Below are 16,335 nucleotides of genomic sequence, written 5' to 3'. Positions count from 1 at the left end.
TGATGATTATTATCTCACAAAAATGACAATTTCATATGGGTCAACTCAAATAGATTTTACTCGAAGAAAGTATTAATATATGCTAGAGATGAAGGGAAATTGGGCAAGAAAAGTACTTAAGACATTTCTCTTAGTCCACCCCCTCCGCCTCTGTACCCCCAAACATTCTGCCTTTGATTCTGTGGCAGAGGTATTAATATATGCTAGAGATGAAGGGAAATTGGGCAAGAAAAGTACTTAAGACATTTCTCTTAGTCTACCCCCTCCGCCTCCGTACCCCCAAACATTCTGCCTTTGATTCTGTGGCAGAGGTGCTCTTGTGTTTCTTTTGGGGCTCTTTGGCAGCCTAATTTTGAGTTGCTTGAGTACTAGTCTTCCAATTCTAGTGTTCTGTGACTTGGGGTCTCACTGGAGTGGGTTAATTAAGCAGCCCATTTGCACACACACGATGCCTCTTTGCCTACAGCCACCAGGTGCTGGCACCTTCAGACACTGATTTGAACTCTTGTCCCCAGAGTTCATCTGCAAAGCTCTAAACTGTCTCTCTTCCCACACTGTCCTCAGGGCTCAGGGTGCTTGGGTCCTGGTCTGTCTGCTAGATAGCGTCTAGCAGCGGGGCACTCTGTCTTTAGCTTGATGGAGGTGGTGAGCCTGGTTCCATTGTGATTCTTAGTGTGTCAGAAGGAGCCAGAAGCCAAAAATTAGTCTAAATTGTGCTAAGAGCAGGAAGCATGGTCCAGAATTCCAGCAGCCTGTCTATGTGGACGATAACAGTCCACTGTGAAGTAGGATGTGTGAAACAGGGTATTTGGCAAGTCAAAAGTCATAAATCCAGCCTTTTTTTTCCCCCAGGAAAACTCTATGGAGACCCAGACTACCTGGAAGAGCGGCACCGCCATCGATTTGAGGTGAGAATTCCAATTTGTGTTCGCTCTTTTCTGTTACTTGGGAGACACAGTAACAGAGATCAGCACAGTTATTTTTCATGGATCAACAGGTGAATCCAGTCTTGAAAAAGTGCTTGGAAGAGCAGGGCTTGAAGTTTGTTGGCCAAGATGTTGAAGGGGAGCGGATGGAGATTGTGGAGTTGGAAGGTAATTGCTGAGACAGTTGAATTTAATGAAAAATGAAGTCAGATTTCTTGGCACATGGGAAAGTGTAAAGCCATGTGTCGTTGCTCTGGACAAATCAGAATTAGCATTGTCTTGTGAGGGGAAAGGTCTTGGTGACAAAGAGGCCGGAGCTCCAGGAAGTTTATCCTTGTGTGTGGCCTTCCGCAGGCAGCCAGGTAACCTTAGGCCTCCGTTCTTCTTCCTCTAGAAAGGGGGTGGACTTGATACTTGGCCTCTTTCAGTTCTCATATGATCTGCGTGGCTCAACCTGTGGAAGTCACAGTAGCCAGGGGACCCAGGGAGGGTCTATGGAGAGGAGCCCCCTTAGCTGGGAGGGGACAACAGTGCTGGGAGAAGGGGATTAGATCACTCAGGCTTTGGGGTTGTCTCTACCTAGATTCAAATGGTAACATTACTTTGAAATAATTTAGGGTTTTTTTTCTGGGGGATTGAGCCCAGAGCCTTGCACACATTTGGAAGTTACTCTACCACCAGGCCCCAGACTGTTGGCGTCGATTTAATAAGACTTTTTTCTCATCTTTCACATTTTCTGCCCAAATACGTAATGGATCCTTTGGATTTCTATTTCAGATCATCCTTTCTTTGTTGGAGTTCAGTACCACCCAGAGTTCCTGTCCAGGCCTATCAAGCCCTCCCCGCCATACTTTGGCCTCCTCCTGGCCTCTGTGGGGCGGCTCCCACATTACCTCCAGAAAGGCTGCAGGCTCTCTCCCAGGTGGGGACACTGCTTCAGCAATCAGCTCCTTGTCTTCACCAGTCCTTTGGGGGTCACTGGCTCTCACAGTGAGGTGTCACACAATCAGTCCCAAGAAAAAGCCATAGGTGTCATGGCTGGGTCCTTGGATGAGACACCATGTGTTCCTCACGTTTCCACAGAGGTTCCTGCTCTGTCCTGGGGTTTCCTCAGGCTGCTTCCTTTAGTGTATTGATCAGGCCCTGCTCTCTCTAGCATCTGGTTCTGGTGATACTGCTTAGGAGCATGTTTGGCAGAGGTCTGTCTCCTTCATGTTAAGGAGACAGGGTTTTTCCGCAGGGAGTATGCCACACCCCAGGGGGATTTGTACCCTACTGCCACCCTTATCTGAGGCTGGTTACTCTAATGCGTGGTTATCATTAACTGAATGGTAAGAGGAATGAAATCCCTCAACAGCCTCAGGCTGAGTGTACTGTGTAGTGGAGTCTGATTTGTGCTGTGTGGACACATATCCCTGCAGTAACAGTGGCTACAGAAACAAAAGTATCGTGAGGGTTTTGGCAGGAGAAGAGGAATAAACTTTCTGTATTCTACAGGGACACCTACAGTGACAGAAGTGGGAGCAGCTCCCCTGACTCTGAAATAACTGAACTGAAATTTCCATCAATAAACCATGACTGATCTGGCAATGTAAGTGATATTTTTAATGTTAAGTTGGTCTTTTTGTTTTGTTTTAGTGTGTTATCAAAACAGTGATAACACACTAGGATTGTAAGAATATCATGAAAGTTTGGTGCTAAGAACTTTTATTTGCTAGAGAATGGAAGTGGTAAGGTCAGTGTGACTATCAGTGAGTGGGCCACCCTCTTCCAAGTTACCTGCCCTGCTCTGGGGGCTGCTGGGGTGACACCAGTCACTGGGCAGGTGTCACATGGTTGATTGCTTCACAGAGGTGCCAGTCTGACCAACTAAGGGACTGGGTTCTTAGGCCTTGTTTCATGAAGTTGTATAAACTCAGAGATGGTGAAGGAGGTGACAGGCATGACAGCATGGCCTGTCATTTTGCAGCTCCTCAAGCTCTCACCAAGACGTGTTTCAGAACTGATACTGCTTGCAGATAGTTTGGTTTGATTGCTGCTTATTCCGGAAATTCTTCAAAATTCAAACAGCAAGGAGGCTTTGAATGTCTGTTTAGTGACAGGGTTTGTAAGTTTATAAAGAACAATTATGGACATTGCCATGAATTTTAAAAGTCCTTTAAGATTACAGAGTAAACTGTATTTGTCAGAAATAGATTCTGCTGGTAAGGGTATCAGAAAGGGGATAGGGTGGGGGTCTGGAAGGGGGAGAGTATGGTCCACTTTGTTGGTGGTCCCGCTGCAGGTAAGAGAGTTCCTGCCCTGAGGCAGGGCAGGTGGCCCTCCTGGATCCTGTGTGCCTGTACTCATGCCCCTGGGGCCTCTGCTGGCCTAGTGCTGGACTGATTCAGTGACCTCCATTGATTCCCCTTCTGCCTTACTGATTGGCCACCTAACCTATGGGCATAGACAGATGGGTGTGCATGAGAAGTCAGTCAGCATCAGGACGGCCTGGGTTGCTTAATCTGTGCCAGGTGAGCATGTAACAGAGGCACCCCCTAATCCCTGACCCCTGACCAGGAAGACAACAAGGGCCAGGGGCAGGGGAAGGCAGGTGGGCATTTGGTCAGCCACATGGAGTTTCTGTGGAGACGTGCCTGTCAGCAGACCAGTAAGAGGAGGACACTGTGGACAAAGAGTGCTTGTGTCAGGGCCAAGGCAGAGGTCTTAAAAATGTGTGATTCTGTAGGAATTATAAATTTAGCTTCTGATTATTCATATTAAGTTCTTACTGCTATTCTACCATGAAAAACAGGCATTGTTCCCCATGGCAGCTGACTGTACATTCTTAAGTTTTCTACTTGGCCATCATATAATTGCTAACATCTTTTTTTTTTTTTTAAACAGGGATGATTCTTCAAGAGAACCTTTGACTTTGACAAGAGTTTACAGCTATGATTTTACACTCGGCTTTTGACACTTCCTTTAAATTATGTTTTTATTAAGATTATTTTATTACGGGGAGAAAGGTATTTGGAAAACTGTCATTGGCATGTCGCATCATGTACACTGTTTCCGGGCCCGCCTGCTGCTTGGCCTTTCCCGTGTAGGTCAGGAGGTTGTGAGATGAGAAGCCCACATTGAGATGGGTGCTGACAGCAGGGGCTGATGGAGGCCTGTCCACCACCTTGTTTCTCCAACTACCTCGTGTCATTGTGGATTCGAGCGTCTTGCCTGTTGCTTCCTTTGGGTGCCCAGGCCGTTGCTCAGTGCAGGTGGCTGGAGCAGACATGGGAGGATCACTGTAGGGAGGATCACTGAAGCCGGTGCTTCCCCTGTGGGGTGCTGGTGACCTCCTGCACCGCCTGTCACCAAAAGCAGTGAAGCCAGAGCTGAGGCCTCAGTGTTGCTTTGAGTTGTGGAAGCTCTTGGTGCCAACTGTGGCTGGTCCTTGTCCTCCAAAGGGACAGTCAGTTTGGTGTCACATGATGCAGCAAGAAGTTGGTGTCTCTGAAGTATGATTTTAAAATTGCACCTCTGGCTGCATCTCCTGGTCCTGGGGTTGGGAAACACTCCTTGCATCAAGGGGTCACTTAAAAAAAAATAATAAAAAGAATCTTTGTGGGGAAACTGCCTCTAAAACCCTCTCATATATAGACAGCTTTGACCTGAGGGTACTTTCTTCTTCCAGAATGGTGTTAACTGCAGTTAAAATGCAATATGAAAACTATTTTCTTAATGTGATGGAATAGGCATAGCCACTGCCTACTGTATTCTGGCTGGACTCCATGTATACTCTAACTTAAGAAATAAAAAATGCAGAACAAGAGATGCCTTTTCTTTCTCTTTATGTCTGTCACTGGCCAGGTGGGGAAAGCTGCAGTGTGTGGCTGGGGTGCCGCTGGTGCCTGCTGCTCCTCTGGCCTGCAGCCTCAGTGAGCAATCCCAGTGTTGCAAGCTAGAGGCGAGCCTTTCTTGTGAATAGGAACCTGAGTTTTCAAACAGGGCTTCACATCCTGGTTCTCACATGTCAGGAGAGATTGAAAGTGACATGAGTGCCAAGTGTACAGCTTGTCAGGGACAAGGGGGAGGGAAGAAGTGCAGGCCCCTGCACAGGGGGCCTTTTTGCTAGTTGCAAACTGGGCCCCTCCCCAGAGATGAGAATGGCCGACCAAGGACCTTCTGAACCAGCTGGACTGCTTTCTCCCCGCTCTGCTTCCACCCTCAGCCTCTGGAATACAGGTCCAGCTCATGGTCACTGTCCTGGGTGAGGGGTTGGTGACAGGTACCCACTCACCCTCTGGCTGCTGAGCATACCTCTTAGAGATGAGCTGTCTTCTCTGCTGAGACAGGTACTCAGGCCTCAGGCCACCTGTTCACCAGTCTACCTAACAGCCTTCACTTGCTGAAATTTGAGATACTGGGTTTGGGGAGGGAAATGTGTTTCTCACAAGTGAGTTGGCCCAGCTTCTACTTCAGAGAGACTCAAGAGAAGTAGACTCTTGTCCTTCCATTCGTGGTCCAAGGGGGAGCCTGCCTTCCTGCTCTCTGACCAAGAACAAGTCACCTTTGTCTGCCTTCCTTGCTCACAGACTGACCTAAAACACTCACTTCCACAGAGCTCTTCTTACTTGTCTAGGGCTTTTATTATGGCTGGTTGAGCAGAATTCTGACCTTATGCCACATAGCAGCCTGTCACTCCCCACACTGAGGGAGTGGCAGGTCCCTTGGGGTCACCAGTGTCCTGAGACAGTGAGGACTTGGGTGGGTATAGGGAGGTTTGGAAGAGCTCCCTGTAGTCATGTTCCTGCCCCTGGTGAAGATTCCCTTAAGGTGACCAGTTGCCTAGGGCTGGCCACCTGCAGAACCTTTCTGAGAAAAGGAACTCCACATAGCTCTCCAGGGACTGCAGAGCTCAGCCAGATGGTGTCGCCCTGCCATGCCAGTGTCGATTGACCAGGGCCCAGAGGCTTCTCTAAGGTTGGAAGAGACTTGGTAGCATCTCTCCTGGGTTCTGGGCAGTCTGAAGCAGCTGACTGAGATCACCTTGCCTTTGTAGAAACTGGCTACTTCCCACTAAGGGCATTTCTGAGGATTGCGGTGCCTGGCTCATAGAAGTTGGCCAGAAACTCTGCTGTGGCTTCTTGAGTAAGGTTCCCACCCTCATGCCTGGTGCTGGGGATAGAACCCAGGGCTTTGTGAATGCTGGACAAGCACGCCACCACTGAGGGACACCCCAGCTCAAGTAATCCATTCTTTGTGTAGCTCTTGAGCAGCTTCAGCCACCCTGGGACAGCCCACTGGGTGAGTTACAGACAGGGACCACCATGGTAGGTCACGTTGCCTCTCTGCCCTTGTGTTCTTTCCAACAGCCTCAGACCTGATAAACCACAGAAACAATGTTTACACAAGAGGAAGTTGTTACCACTAAACTCTGGCTTCACCTATTCTAAGTCAACTTAAAAATCACTGATTTTGGAGGTCACAAAGTCTAGCTTTGCTGTAGATAACACCTCTGATGTGTGGGTTATGACGATAATGCTTGCCTAGGCTACCTTTCAGGAACTTGAAAAACACTTGACTATTTGGGCTGCAGATGTCCGGTGGGTGGCTGGGATGAGTGTCTCATATGCTTGTCTCCTTTGTTTCCTTAACTTTTGGATAGACTCTACTCGGCTCTGCCTGTAGATGTGTCAGTTGCCTTTGGAGCGGGCATATTTTCTTCTTCCTGCCCTGGTGCTTTTTCTGCAGCTAGAGCAGCCCCCAAACCCATAGTCCTTTAGCCCTGTCATAGGCCCAGATGGAGCCCCAAGGCCAGGGTGTTTGCACAGAGGGATGGGCACCAGCTACAAGAGTGGTTCCCAGGCAAGTTGAATGTGACTGGTGGTATCCTCAACATCTTTTGGAACCATACTCCTGGTCAATGGAAAATTATCAGACTAGCCCATCCCAGCAAATCAATAAAAGCTTGCATTTCCCTTTATTTAGGGAGCAATCTGGGCCATTGATGAGTGCTGTTTCCCTTTAGCTGAAACCCCAGTTAAAGCTTTGCCTATACATTTGGGCTCATTTCACTTGATTTGCTTCTGTCATCACTGAGTCAAAAGTTCTCATCTCTGGTATTAGGAGTTTGGTGACCTGTCATGATACATACATCCATGATACACTTGGTCTCTAACCAGTGTGAGTGGTGGCCAAGGCCAGGCTTGTATCCTGTCTGATAAGTGGGAAACCAAGTCTCAGAGCAGTTGTGAGTGGTCCAGGCTGTGAGTGGCTGGTGAGTGGGGGTGGGGCTGGGGGAGTGCAGGTGGAAGGAGTTGGTGGGCATAGCTGGCATGGCTGGTTCAGGGGGCAGGAGGAACATGGAGGGCTGAGTATAGGTGCTGCTCTGGCCTTAGTCTTGGCTTGGCAGTGGGAACAGTAGAGGAACAACAAGAGCAGGAACCCTCTCCAGAGCCAGGGTTGGGGGTGCTTAGAATGGGAGTAGGCTTTTCCTGTGCAGGTGCTGCTCTGGGCTAGGGCCAGCACCCTGGGGACTTCCTGATGATGACAACGCCTGCCCTGCCCACTGCTACTCTTACAGGCAAAGAAACTGAAGCAAAGAGGTGAGTGCTTTGCCCCAAGGCACCTGGCCTTTAACATGGAGCTGAGCTTGAGGCTAACTGGGCTCCTGTCACCACCCACAGCCCTGTGTGGTAGGAGCCCAGGGTGGGCTGTGTCTCCTGGACAGAGGTGGATAGAGCAGGGAACACATGACCCAGCAGTGTCTGGCTGGCTGACAAAATGTGCTAGAAATAACCATTTGCACCCCAGGGTTATATGACTTATTAAGGATCTTTAACAATCGCAAGTTAGGGGAGAGGGCTGCAGGATGGCCTGTTTGCCTTGTAAATGTTTCCAAACATGCCTTACTGGCTATGAGGGACCTTCCTAAGATGACAAGTTCCTTTCTGGCACTTTCTAGCTGACTGGGGTCATAGACCTCAGCTTGGGCTAAAAGAGCATTGAGGGAGAGGGACATTTCCTTACAGCTCAGCCATAGGATGAGTCTGGCCAAGTTCTTTCTGAAAGTCCATGCTTGGGGATGTGCTGCCAAGAACATTCTTGGCTACACACAGAGGCTGCTCTGGTGAAGCCACGTGGGTCTGTGCTGAAGGAGCAGGAAGCCAGAGCTCCCTCCTACCTGCCTGGCCCAGGTGCGTTTTGTTGCTAGGACTTAGCCCAGATCAGAAGTCTCTGCCTCACCCTGTGCAGCTTGGCACTGTGCAGCGGCCCGTGGGGCCCTTACAGGACACAGCAGGTGCAGGACACAGGCCGCTGTTGCCTCAGCTGCTGCTGGAGCTGCTCCTTCTCCACCGTCAGCACCTTCACCTTCTCCTCCAGCTTGCTCAGCTCTGTTGTCCACTTCTGAGGGGCAGCATAGCACAAATGGCCAAGCTGATGTCAGCCCCAGCTGTCCACCCTCACCCTGGAGTGAACTGTAGCCCGAGGGGGGGGGAGCCATGACCCAGGCAGCCCTGGGTTCTTGAGAGGCTACAGAGCACGGATGTGGGGAGGGAGTGTTCCTCTGCAGCCTCCCAGATGCTAGGATACGCACAGCTGCCCCTTAGCCACATCCTTCCCTCAAACTGACTGCCTCCTTTGCCCTCTGCCTTTCCACCACCTGGCAGTTCCCTCTTGCAAAAAGACCTCCCCTTGGGACTATGTTCAGCACACCCCTCCCCCCCTCTGGAGCTCCCCCGAATGTATTACACAGTCCTTGGGGTTTTCTTGTAACTCTCCAATATTCTCATTTCTCCGTTCTCCTGTTGTTCTCAACAACAGAATACCTCAACCACTCAAGTTGGGTGGGTGAGGGTGTCAGGCACCATGGAAAGAGGGACATAGATTTTGAGGAGACTGCTTGGGCCTCTCCCCTAGCCACTGGACAGTGTACTATAGGGGATGGCCCTCCTTTGTGCTCATGGGTTGACACAGGACACAAGGACCCGAGGACACAAGATGTTCTGCACAGGACTGCTCAGAGAGGCTGGAGGAGCTGGGTTAGCTGGGCCCTGCCCACTGCAGCCTGGGCCTCCTCACCTGCCTGTACCACTCCTGGATGGCGCTGACGGACAGTGGCCCCTGGATGCTCCCGTCCCGCCGCAGGAACACCTCCCCCTGGTCTGTCTCGTACAGCTGGGGCTCCCCTTGGGTCTTGGGGGTGTGCACAGTCAGACGGAGCACCTTGGTGGGGGAATGGCAGCTTGGGTGGAGGCCACAGCTGACGCTGGCAGCCCCAGTCCTGCCCAGGACTCTACCCTGGCCCTGGCTCCTTAAGGGAGCAGTGGCTCCTAGAGGGATTCCTTTCCCCACCCCCCTGCTCCACTCCCCACCCCTGCAAGTAGCACAGGCCATTGTCCTGCTGGGCCATGACAGATGACAACCCTGTTTGTCCCACAGGCTTACCTTGAGAGGCACATTGGTGGTGGAGGCACTGATGACAGGGATGAAGGTGAGGGTGTAGGCGCTGGGAAAGACCTGGGGCTTGAAGCTCTGCAGGATGGAGTCCACCAGCAGGCGCGCTCGGTCCTCATCGCGGTGGGTGCAGCGGATGCCCTGCACCAGGCCGCTGTCCTCCACGCCCACTAGCAGGCTGCCTCCTTCACTGTTGAGGAAGGCGCATACATAGCGCCGCACGTGGTGCTTGAAGGCGAGGCTCAAGTACTCGCCACCGCCCCGCTTGAACTCCATGTTTCGTGTCTCGTTGCCCAGGAAAGTGCCCTGGAAGAGGTGCTCCTGGCCCAGGATCTCCTGGTGCACAATGGCGCTGTCAGAGCGCACGCCGCTGGGCCGGTTCTGGGAAATCTGCCACTGATGGGTGCAGTGCCACCTAGATGAGGAGTCTGCAGGTCCTGTTGGCATGGGGAGACTGGAGCCATGGCTGAGACCCGGGCTGGGACCAGGGCTGGGGCCAGGGCTGGGGCCTCGGCTTGGGCCACTGTCCTCCTCCTGCTGGGGTAGGGGTCGAGAGTGGGGCATATGGATCCTTGGGAAGTCAGGAGCCCCTGCCTTGAGACAACTGCCGGACTTCCAACAGCGCCCCTGCCTGAGGTCCAGCCCCCGTGGACATCCTGATGCCTCCTTTAGTCTGATGGCCTAATTCGCTCACCCTCCTGCCATCAATGTGGGACCACCCTCCTGGTTCAAGGGTCTAAACTAGCCATTGTCCCTTCCCCTCCTGGCCTCTTTCTAAGTCTAGGTGTCTGGCTTGTGGTATGCCTGGGTGGGTAAGAAGGGAATTTTCTTCCTAGGACTGGGAGCCGGCACATCTGTGTGCCAGTCTTTTCCCACTTGGGTTGCAGATAGTGTGAGGCCCAGGGCCTGATGATTGAGTTCCTAAGTACCCTGAGGTCCTCATCCACGTCAAGTTGCATGTTTCTGAACTGAGAGACTGCACTGGCTTCATGATCTCCCTGAAACCTGACTGCTACTTCCTGGACCTCTGGCAAGTCCTCCTGAATCCCAGCTCTCCTCTGCCCTTCCTAAGCCCACTTCCATGGCTACTGATCTGTTGAGAGAGTGGTCACGTCCTTGTGGCTCTTTCCCTAGTCTGGGCCTCATCAGGAAGCCCCTCACTGACTCTCCTTTTCCCAGGCATCCTCCTCTAGCCCTAGGGCAAGTCAGGTGGTCACACCCCCTTGGAAACCTGTTCCTGGCTCCTGCTGCTTTCGCCTCTCCAGGGCTGGGGGCTAAGCGTGGGCTGGCACCTGCGATGAAAGGCACTGCCCTACTAGCCTTGTGGCTCCCCAGAGAAGACTCACTTATCAGTCCAGGGACACCAAGCAGCTTTCCCTACAAACTCAAACCCTTGCCCCGTCCCTTTGCAAGTGCTGGTCCTTCTGCCTGGAATGTCCTGAGTGCCTCTCCAGTTCTCCAGGTCCCAGCTTGTTCCCTGAGAATTTGTCCTAGAGAGCAGTGAGGACTGCCCCATGTCTTCAGACAGCCACCTCAGATTTGTGTTGGTGGAATCTGGCGCTGCTCATGAGTGGGGGCTCCTTGAGGGCAGGGCCAGGACAGAGTGGTGTTGGTGTTTGTCTACTGGGCAGGTGAGGTAGGCCAAGGAGAAAAATCAGGACCTGTGTATCTGAGGCCCTCTCAGGCTGAGGCTGGAATGCAAAAGGGCCCAAGAAAAAGCCCCACACTTTGGCTTTTCTTCAGACAAGCTCAGGCTGGCCATCTGTTCTAAGGGATAGTGTGGCCCTCTGGGTGAAAGTGGGCCATATGAGCTTCAGGCTTTAGGCCAGTATCACTTGAGCAGCTGCAAGTCTGCAGATCTGTCCTCATTTTTTCAAAGACATCCCCCAACCCTACAGGCCATTCTCACCCAGGCCTCCCTTCTGGGTGTCTTTGGGACTGGCTTGGGGAGGTCCCACTTACCTCTCTATAGATTAGTGGCTCCCGGGCCTCACTCAATACCAGCTCCTTCCCCCGGGCTGTCAGCTCTTTGAGGATCAGCTTCTCCTCCATGGCCATCTGCAGGCGCCAGGGTAGGGAGGCCAGGACATCCTTGTTGGTGGCCACCCGCACGAACGCATAGGCATTCCGTGGCCGCCTCACCACCTCTATGTGCTCCCGTGGGATCCGCAACTCAAGTCGCTCCAGGGTATCCCGCAGCAGGCAGGCCAGCACGGGCACTGAGAACTGTGGATTCAGGTGGCCCACATAGAGCGTGTACATGTGGGGAACTGCCCTAGGGCTCGTGTCTTCGGGCAGGGACTCTTCTTGGGGGAGCTTTGGCAGGGGCTGTTTGCTCTGGGACTCCATGAAGGTCTCCCACATCTGTGTTTGTGCTGATCTCTTACTTGGGGTCATGGGGTGTCTTCCTTGGAAGGGATTCAGGGTTCCTCCCTGTCGACTGCTCCTCCAAGGGCCCTGGGCTCTCAGATGGCCCAGGACCTCACAGGGGACTCAGGTGTGCCAAGGCTCCTAGGGGCCTCTCAGACTGGCAGGGCCACAGAGACAGAGAAGGAGGGCAGAGGGCCACCAAGAAGTGGTCTGCCACACACCTGGGCAAGAGAGAGTGGGAAAGGACTGAGCCAGACCTCAGAGCCTGCAGGTTGACTGAGGGTATTTGCCCAAGGAAGAGCAGGAAGGCCCAGAATTCAGGTTCAAGGGTCTAAACTAGCCTAAAAGCCTCACCACATCCTCTTGATGACCCCAGGGGTCCTGTCTTCCATCCCCAGGCCACAGGCTAGGGGCCTCGTAAGTACGCTTGGGGTTTTCTGCCAACTAGAAGATTTTTACGGCCTCCAGGTTCCAAAGAAACCTTTTAAAGAGGGTGTTTTGGAGAGGACTTAGCCCAGGACTCAGGGCTGGCCAGCAGCCCCATGGCTGCTTTTGCCTGCCTGGTCCAAACCCAGTAGGGACTCTGAAATTAGTTAAGTATGAGGTCAGAGGGTTCTTATGCTTTTTGGCACACTTACAAAATCTATGTTCCCTCCCCAGAAAAATGGCCTTTGCATATATATATATATATATATATATATATATATATATATATATATATATATAATTTGAGGAGGCTGAGAATGGGGTTTAGAGCTGGGCTCCTGTGCCTTGCCCCCAGGCCCAGGAGCTGTGCCTGTGCACATACCAGTCCCTCCACTCACCCCCACACAGCCAGCCTCTGGCTGGTGTGGTAGGTGCCACCAGCCTGCATCTTTTCAGGTTGGATCCTGGAGGCAGGTGGGGTCTGGGAGCCACCGCGGCTGGGGCAGGGGCATTCAAGGCAAACAGGAATAGGAGGAAAGAGGCCTAAGTCCTTCATATCCTTCTGGCTCCTGGAGGAACATGAGAGGTGCCAGTTCTGAGCTCCCACAACCCCGACCCCTACTAGCACCTCCCAGGGCACTTAGAGCTTAGCATGGAGGCAGGGAGAACCAGGGTCCTGGGAAATGGGTGGGGCCTGCACAACTGCCTCTGTGATCTCATGAGGGTCAACAATGCCTTCTTGGTCAGCTGTGGACAAGGCCTCTCCCACACCTGCAGACATGGCTGCCCACCAACCACATAAGCTTGATCATGGGGCTCCTTCTGGGCAGCTTTCAGAAAGTAGGGGCTGAAGACATAATTCCTCCCTTTGCAGTGCCTTTCTAGGCCCCAATGCCCACGCAGGCCACCCAGTTGCCACCACTTTCGGTCCTGGTGCTTAAAACCTATACTTCCTTTTTTGTTCTCAGGATTCCCTCCTGTGGACTGTTCCTCCCAGGGCCCTGGGCTTTCAGATGGCCCAGGACCTCACAGGAGACTCAGGTGTGCCAAGCCTCCTGGGGGCCTCACAGATGGGCAGAAACTAACTGGTCAGGACCACAGAGACAGAGAAGGAAGGCAGAGAGTCCCAGCTGCTCCCAGGATGGACCAAAATACACAGGGTAGCTTCCAGAACCACCCCTGACAACAGGCCCTTCTCTATGCCAGGGACAAAAGTTGCTATCTAGAAGAGTCCTGAAAAATAGATCAAGTGTTGTTGTCTCTTTTGAAGTACAGGGTTGTTACCTGTTGTTTGACTGGGACGAAGACATGGGTCATGCACAGCCTCTCCAAATGCAGGGACCTGCTCCTGGCAAGTGGGGACTTTGGTAAGTGTATTTCAACATATTCTCTCTCATGCTGCTTCTGGAAGCTTCTGGTTATGGGGAGTGAGCGTGGAGGACAGAGGTGATGCTTCGACTGACTGAAGGACTGCTTGACAGCAGGCAGCCATTCTGAAGATGTTAAGTTTTGTTTCCCTTAGGGATGGGAGCAGAAGCTCAAGTGGGGAACTGGAGGAGAGACGATGGTGTGGGGGAAGGGAAGAAGCCCCAGCCCTTCATGGTGGCAGTGTGGGGCTCTGAGAAGACTGGGCAGCTGCACTGTCCTTGCCCAGGCCTGGAGCCAGGTCTGCCTCAGCTGTCTCCATAGCCCTGAGAGTAATGAAGGGACAGCCTGAGATGTCCTGGGATCCCTGAGCCCTTCTTCCAGCCTTTCTCAACTGTGTCATCCATGAGGTGTTCTCACAGCACTGGACAGCTCGGCTGCAGCTGTTTCAGGATGGTTAACGCCAGTTGTGTTGGGTTGTGTGAAAAGAGACAGCTGGCCACAGAAGAGTCCTGGGGTGAAACACATGAACCAACCAGGAGTGTTCTCCTTCCTTATCTCACTGCCTTGCCACAGGCAGCTGTTTGGCATGAGATTTCCCATGCCAAGTTGCATGTCAAAGCTTTCCCGCCCTCACTGGCAATCTCTCTAAGTCACGTTGTCACCCATTTTTCCATAGCCTTTAACAGACGTATATGAGCTGAACATTCATTTCACTTCCTTTGGGGGTAGAGGTAAAAACTGCCTTTTATTATAATCACTAAATACAATTTTAAAAATAGTCTTTTAAATACAGAAATGCATTGTAATTGAACAGGGCTCTTTACCTCATCCCAGGCTCATTGCTATGGTTTAGAAGTCGAGGTGCTTGGCAGGCCACTCATGCGGTGATGGAATTGGGAAAGCATTATCTTTTAATCCTCTTGCTGGATGTCTGTGATCTTATTGGCAAGCCTCATTTGGCACTGAAGGAAAAAAGCTCTGGAATTTAAGACTCTTGGAATGAGAGCTGGGGACCCAAGATGGAGCACAGAGATGCAGTGGAATTCCCCTTTCACCTTCTCTGGAGTGCCCATGTGACGGTCTACACAGCCATGATCACTGAACCTGAATTGGGGATGGACATCTGCCTTCTTTCTTCCTCTCAACTCCCAAATTTAGTTTTTGCTAATTGCCCAGGGGGGCTAATCAAGGAGAAGGGGGACAGGGAATCTCAGATACCTGTGGGAGAGACAGTAATGTTAAAAAAGCAAATTCTGGTAGGAATACTGTGGACATGGCCTTTGAGCTCTTGGGACCCATGATGCTCCAGCTTTGGCCCTTAGTCCTGTCTAGCAAACCACCAACTGCATATAGATTCCTGCCTCACCTTTTATGGGTCCAGGCCCAGTCACCTGTAGGGTTTCTCTGAGACTCAAGGAGCTCTGCCCCAGGGTCCATCCTGCTGTTGGCTGCTAGCCTCTGAGAGCACCTGCAGTGGCTTTGGTATTATAGGCTAAGCACCCAGTTCTGATGCCTGGCTGTCATTGTTCCTGGACTAGGGGTTTGAAGCCTAATGGAATGTGGGAGCAAAACCAGATGCAATGATTTGGGGTGAGTTAGGGTAAAGAGACTTGTTGAGAGCCACAGCCCAGTCAGAATGATGCCTGGCATTTGCCAGAGGGAATGGTTGAAAGGTGACGCCAGCAAACCATTGAGATGATGATTTGAGTTAAGCTATATATAATTGCTGTGATGCTGGATTGATTGTATTGTATATTTGACCTTTACTGGCGGGCAATAAGGCGGCTCCTGCTGCCTCCGGTGCCTGCTACCTTGAAGTTCCCCTGAGTTCTCACAGGGGTTCAGAGAGATTGGACGGAGCCCAGGTGAGGGAGTGTGTTCCCGTGTGGTGTGTGCAGTGCCGGTGAGAGTTGGGGAATAAAGAGCTGCTGTTTGAATCTACAAGGCTTTGTGGCAGCTCAGTTATTTGTGCCCAGCCAGACTGCAGCAAAGGCTGCAAAACTCTGAGGGCTGGCAGGGTGGGGTGCCTGGCTGTAAGGTGGAGTAAGCCAGCTCAGGCTCTTTCTAGGAATTGCTGTGGCACCCCATGTGAGAGCAGGGGCAGTGCATCAACTTGGCTCACCAGTGCCACATCCCAGAGAAAGATTTAAGTTCCACAAGGACGCCAACGAGGGGTGCTGTGGATACTCCTCAGGACTAATGGTCTAGACAATGGAGCTAAGTATAGAAGTCCACCTGGCCAGCAGGCAGGAGGAGTCGAAGATGGGGAGGGCGTCCAGAAAAATGCCCAGTTCTTCCCTGACCATCCCTTAGTAGAGGCTAGGCTCTTGGGTTAACTTTTTTTCCCCCCACTGTGGTGCTGGGGATGGAACTAGTTAGGGCCTCAAGCACATTAGGCAAGTGGTCTCCCTCTGAGCTGCACTCCTGGGCTCCTGCACATCATTATCTCCTGAAGTACTTGGTGTCTTCCTCCAGATTTCCTTAGCAATGAGTCAATGGTGTCTTCCTGCTTCGTGGGTGGGTGGAGTGCTGGGCTCCATGGAGTGGCCTTTCCTGCACCACACCTCGTGTGCAAGGGCCTGCCCAAGGCCAGCCCAGCTACTTTGGATGACTGGTCATTATTAGAATGCCTGACTTGGTGAAACAATTCCACCAGTTGAGGGCTTTATTTGGTTTTCTTTTTCTTTAATCATTTTTGGCTCTGCTTTTCTTAAACAACATTTAATTCTGACCCCAGAGGTTAGTTCCTTCTCTTCCTTCAGACTTGGCATTTATTCACTTTTTTAGTTCTGTTCCCCTGGAAACCAGA

At 51.8% G+C, this 16,335-nt stretch overlaps 2 protein-coding genes across 17 annotated transcripts in view; one reads left to right on the top strand and one right to left on the bottom strand.

Moving 5' to 3' along the window:
• Ctps1 (CTP synthase 1) overlaps positions 1-4,734 on the top strand; it is a 29,336-nt gene extending 24,602 nt beyond the window's left edge. The window contains exons 15-19 of the mRNA XM_046469305.2: positions 853-908; positions 998-1,094; positions 1,704-1,848; positions 2,424-2,517; positions 3,813-4,734. Coding sequence (XP_046325261.1) covers positions 853-908; positions 998-1,094; positions 1,704-1,848; positions 2,424-2,508 — 383 coding nt within the window. The 3' untranslated portion in view covers positions 2,509-2,517; positions 3,813-4,734. The remainder of the gene's footprint in view (positions 1-852; positions 909-997; positions 1,095-1,703; positions 1,849-2,423; positions 2,518-3,812) is intronic.
• LOC124110154 (polycomb protein SCMH1) overlaps positions 3,877-16,335 on the bottom strand; it is a 199,287-nt gene continuing 186,828 nt past the window's right edge. For 13 of the 16 annotated variants that reach the window (XM_046469287.2, XM_058570844.1, XM_058570845.1 and 10 more), the window contains 5 exons: positions 11,325-11,588; positions 9,354-9,899; positions 8,988-9,131; positions 8,151-8,312; positions 3,877-4,497 (listed from right to left, as the gene is read on the bottom strand). In XM_046469287.2, coding sequence (XP_046325243.1) covers positions 8,190-8,312; positions 8,988-9,131; positions 9,354-9,899; positions 11,325-11,588 — 1,077 coding nt within the window. In that variant the 3' untranslated portion in view covers positions 3,877-4,497; positions 8,151-8,189. Of the gene's footprint in view, positions 4,498-8,150; positions 8,313-8,987; positions 9,132-9,353; positions 9,900-11,324; positions 11,589-12,470; positions 16,324-16,335 lie in introns of those variants that run through there. The other 3 variants (XM_058570842.1, XM_058570846.1, XM_058570849.1) reach the window with 3 other exon arrangements.

Source organism: Marmota monax, unplaced genomic scaffold (genome assembly GCF_021218885.2).
Source record: "Marmota monax isolate L192 unplaced genomic scaffold, Marmota_monax_Labrador192_F-V1.1 WCK01_AAM20220418_F8-fsc00008, whole genome shotgun sequence".
Lineage (NCBI taxonomy): Eukaryota > Metazoa > Chordata > Mammalia > Rodentia > Sciuridae > Marmota > Marmota monax.
The sequence above is the reverse complement of the archived record's forward strand: the minus strand, read 5'-3'. Positions and strand labels throughout refer to the sequence as shown.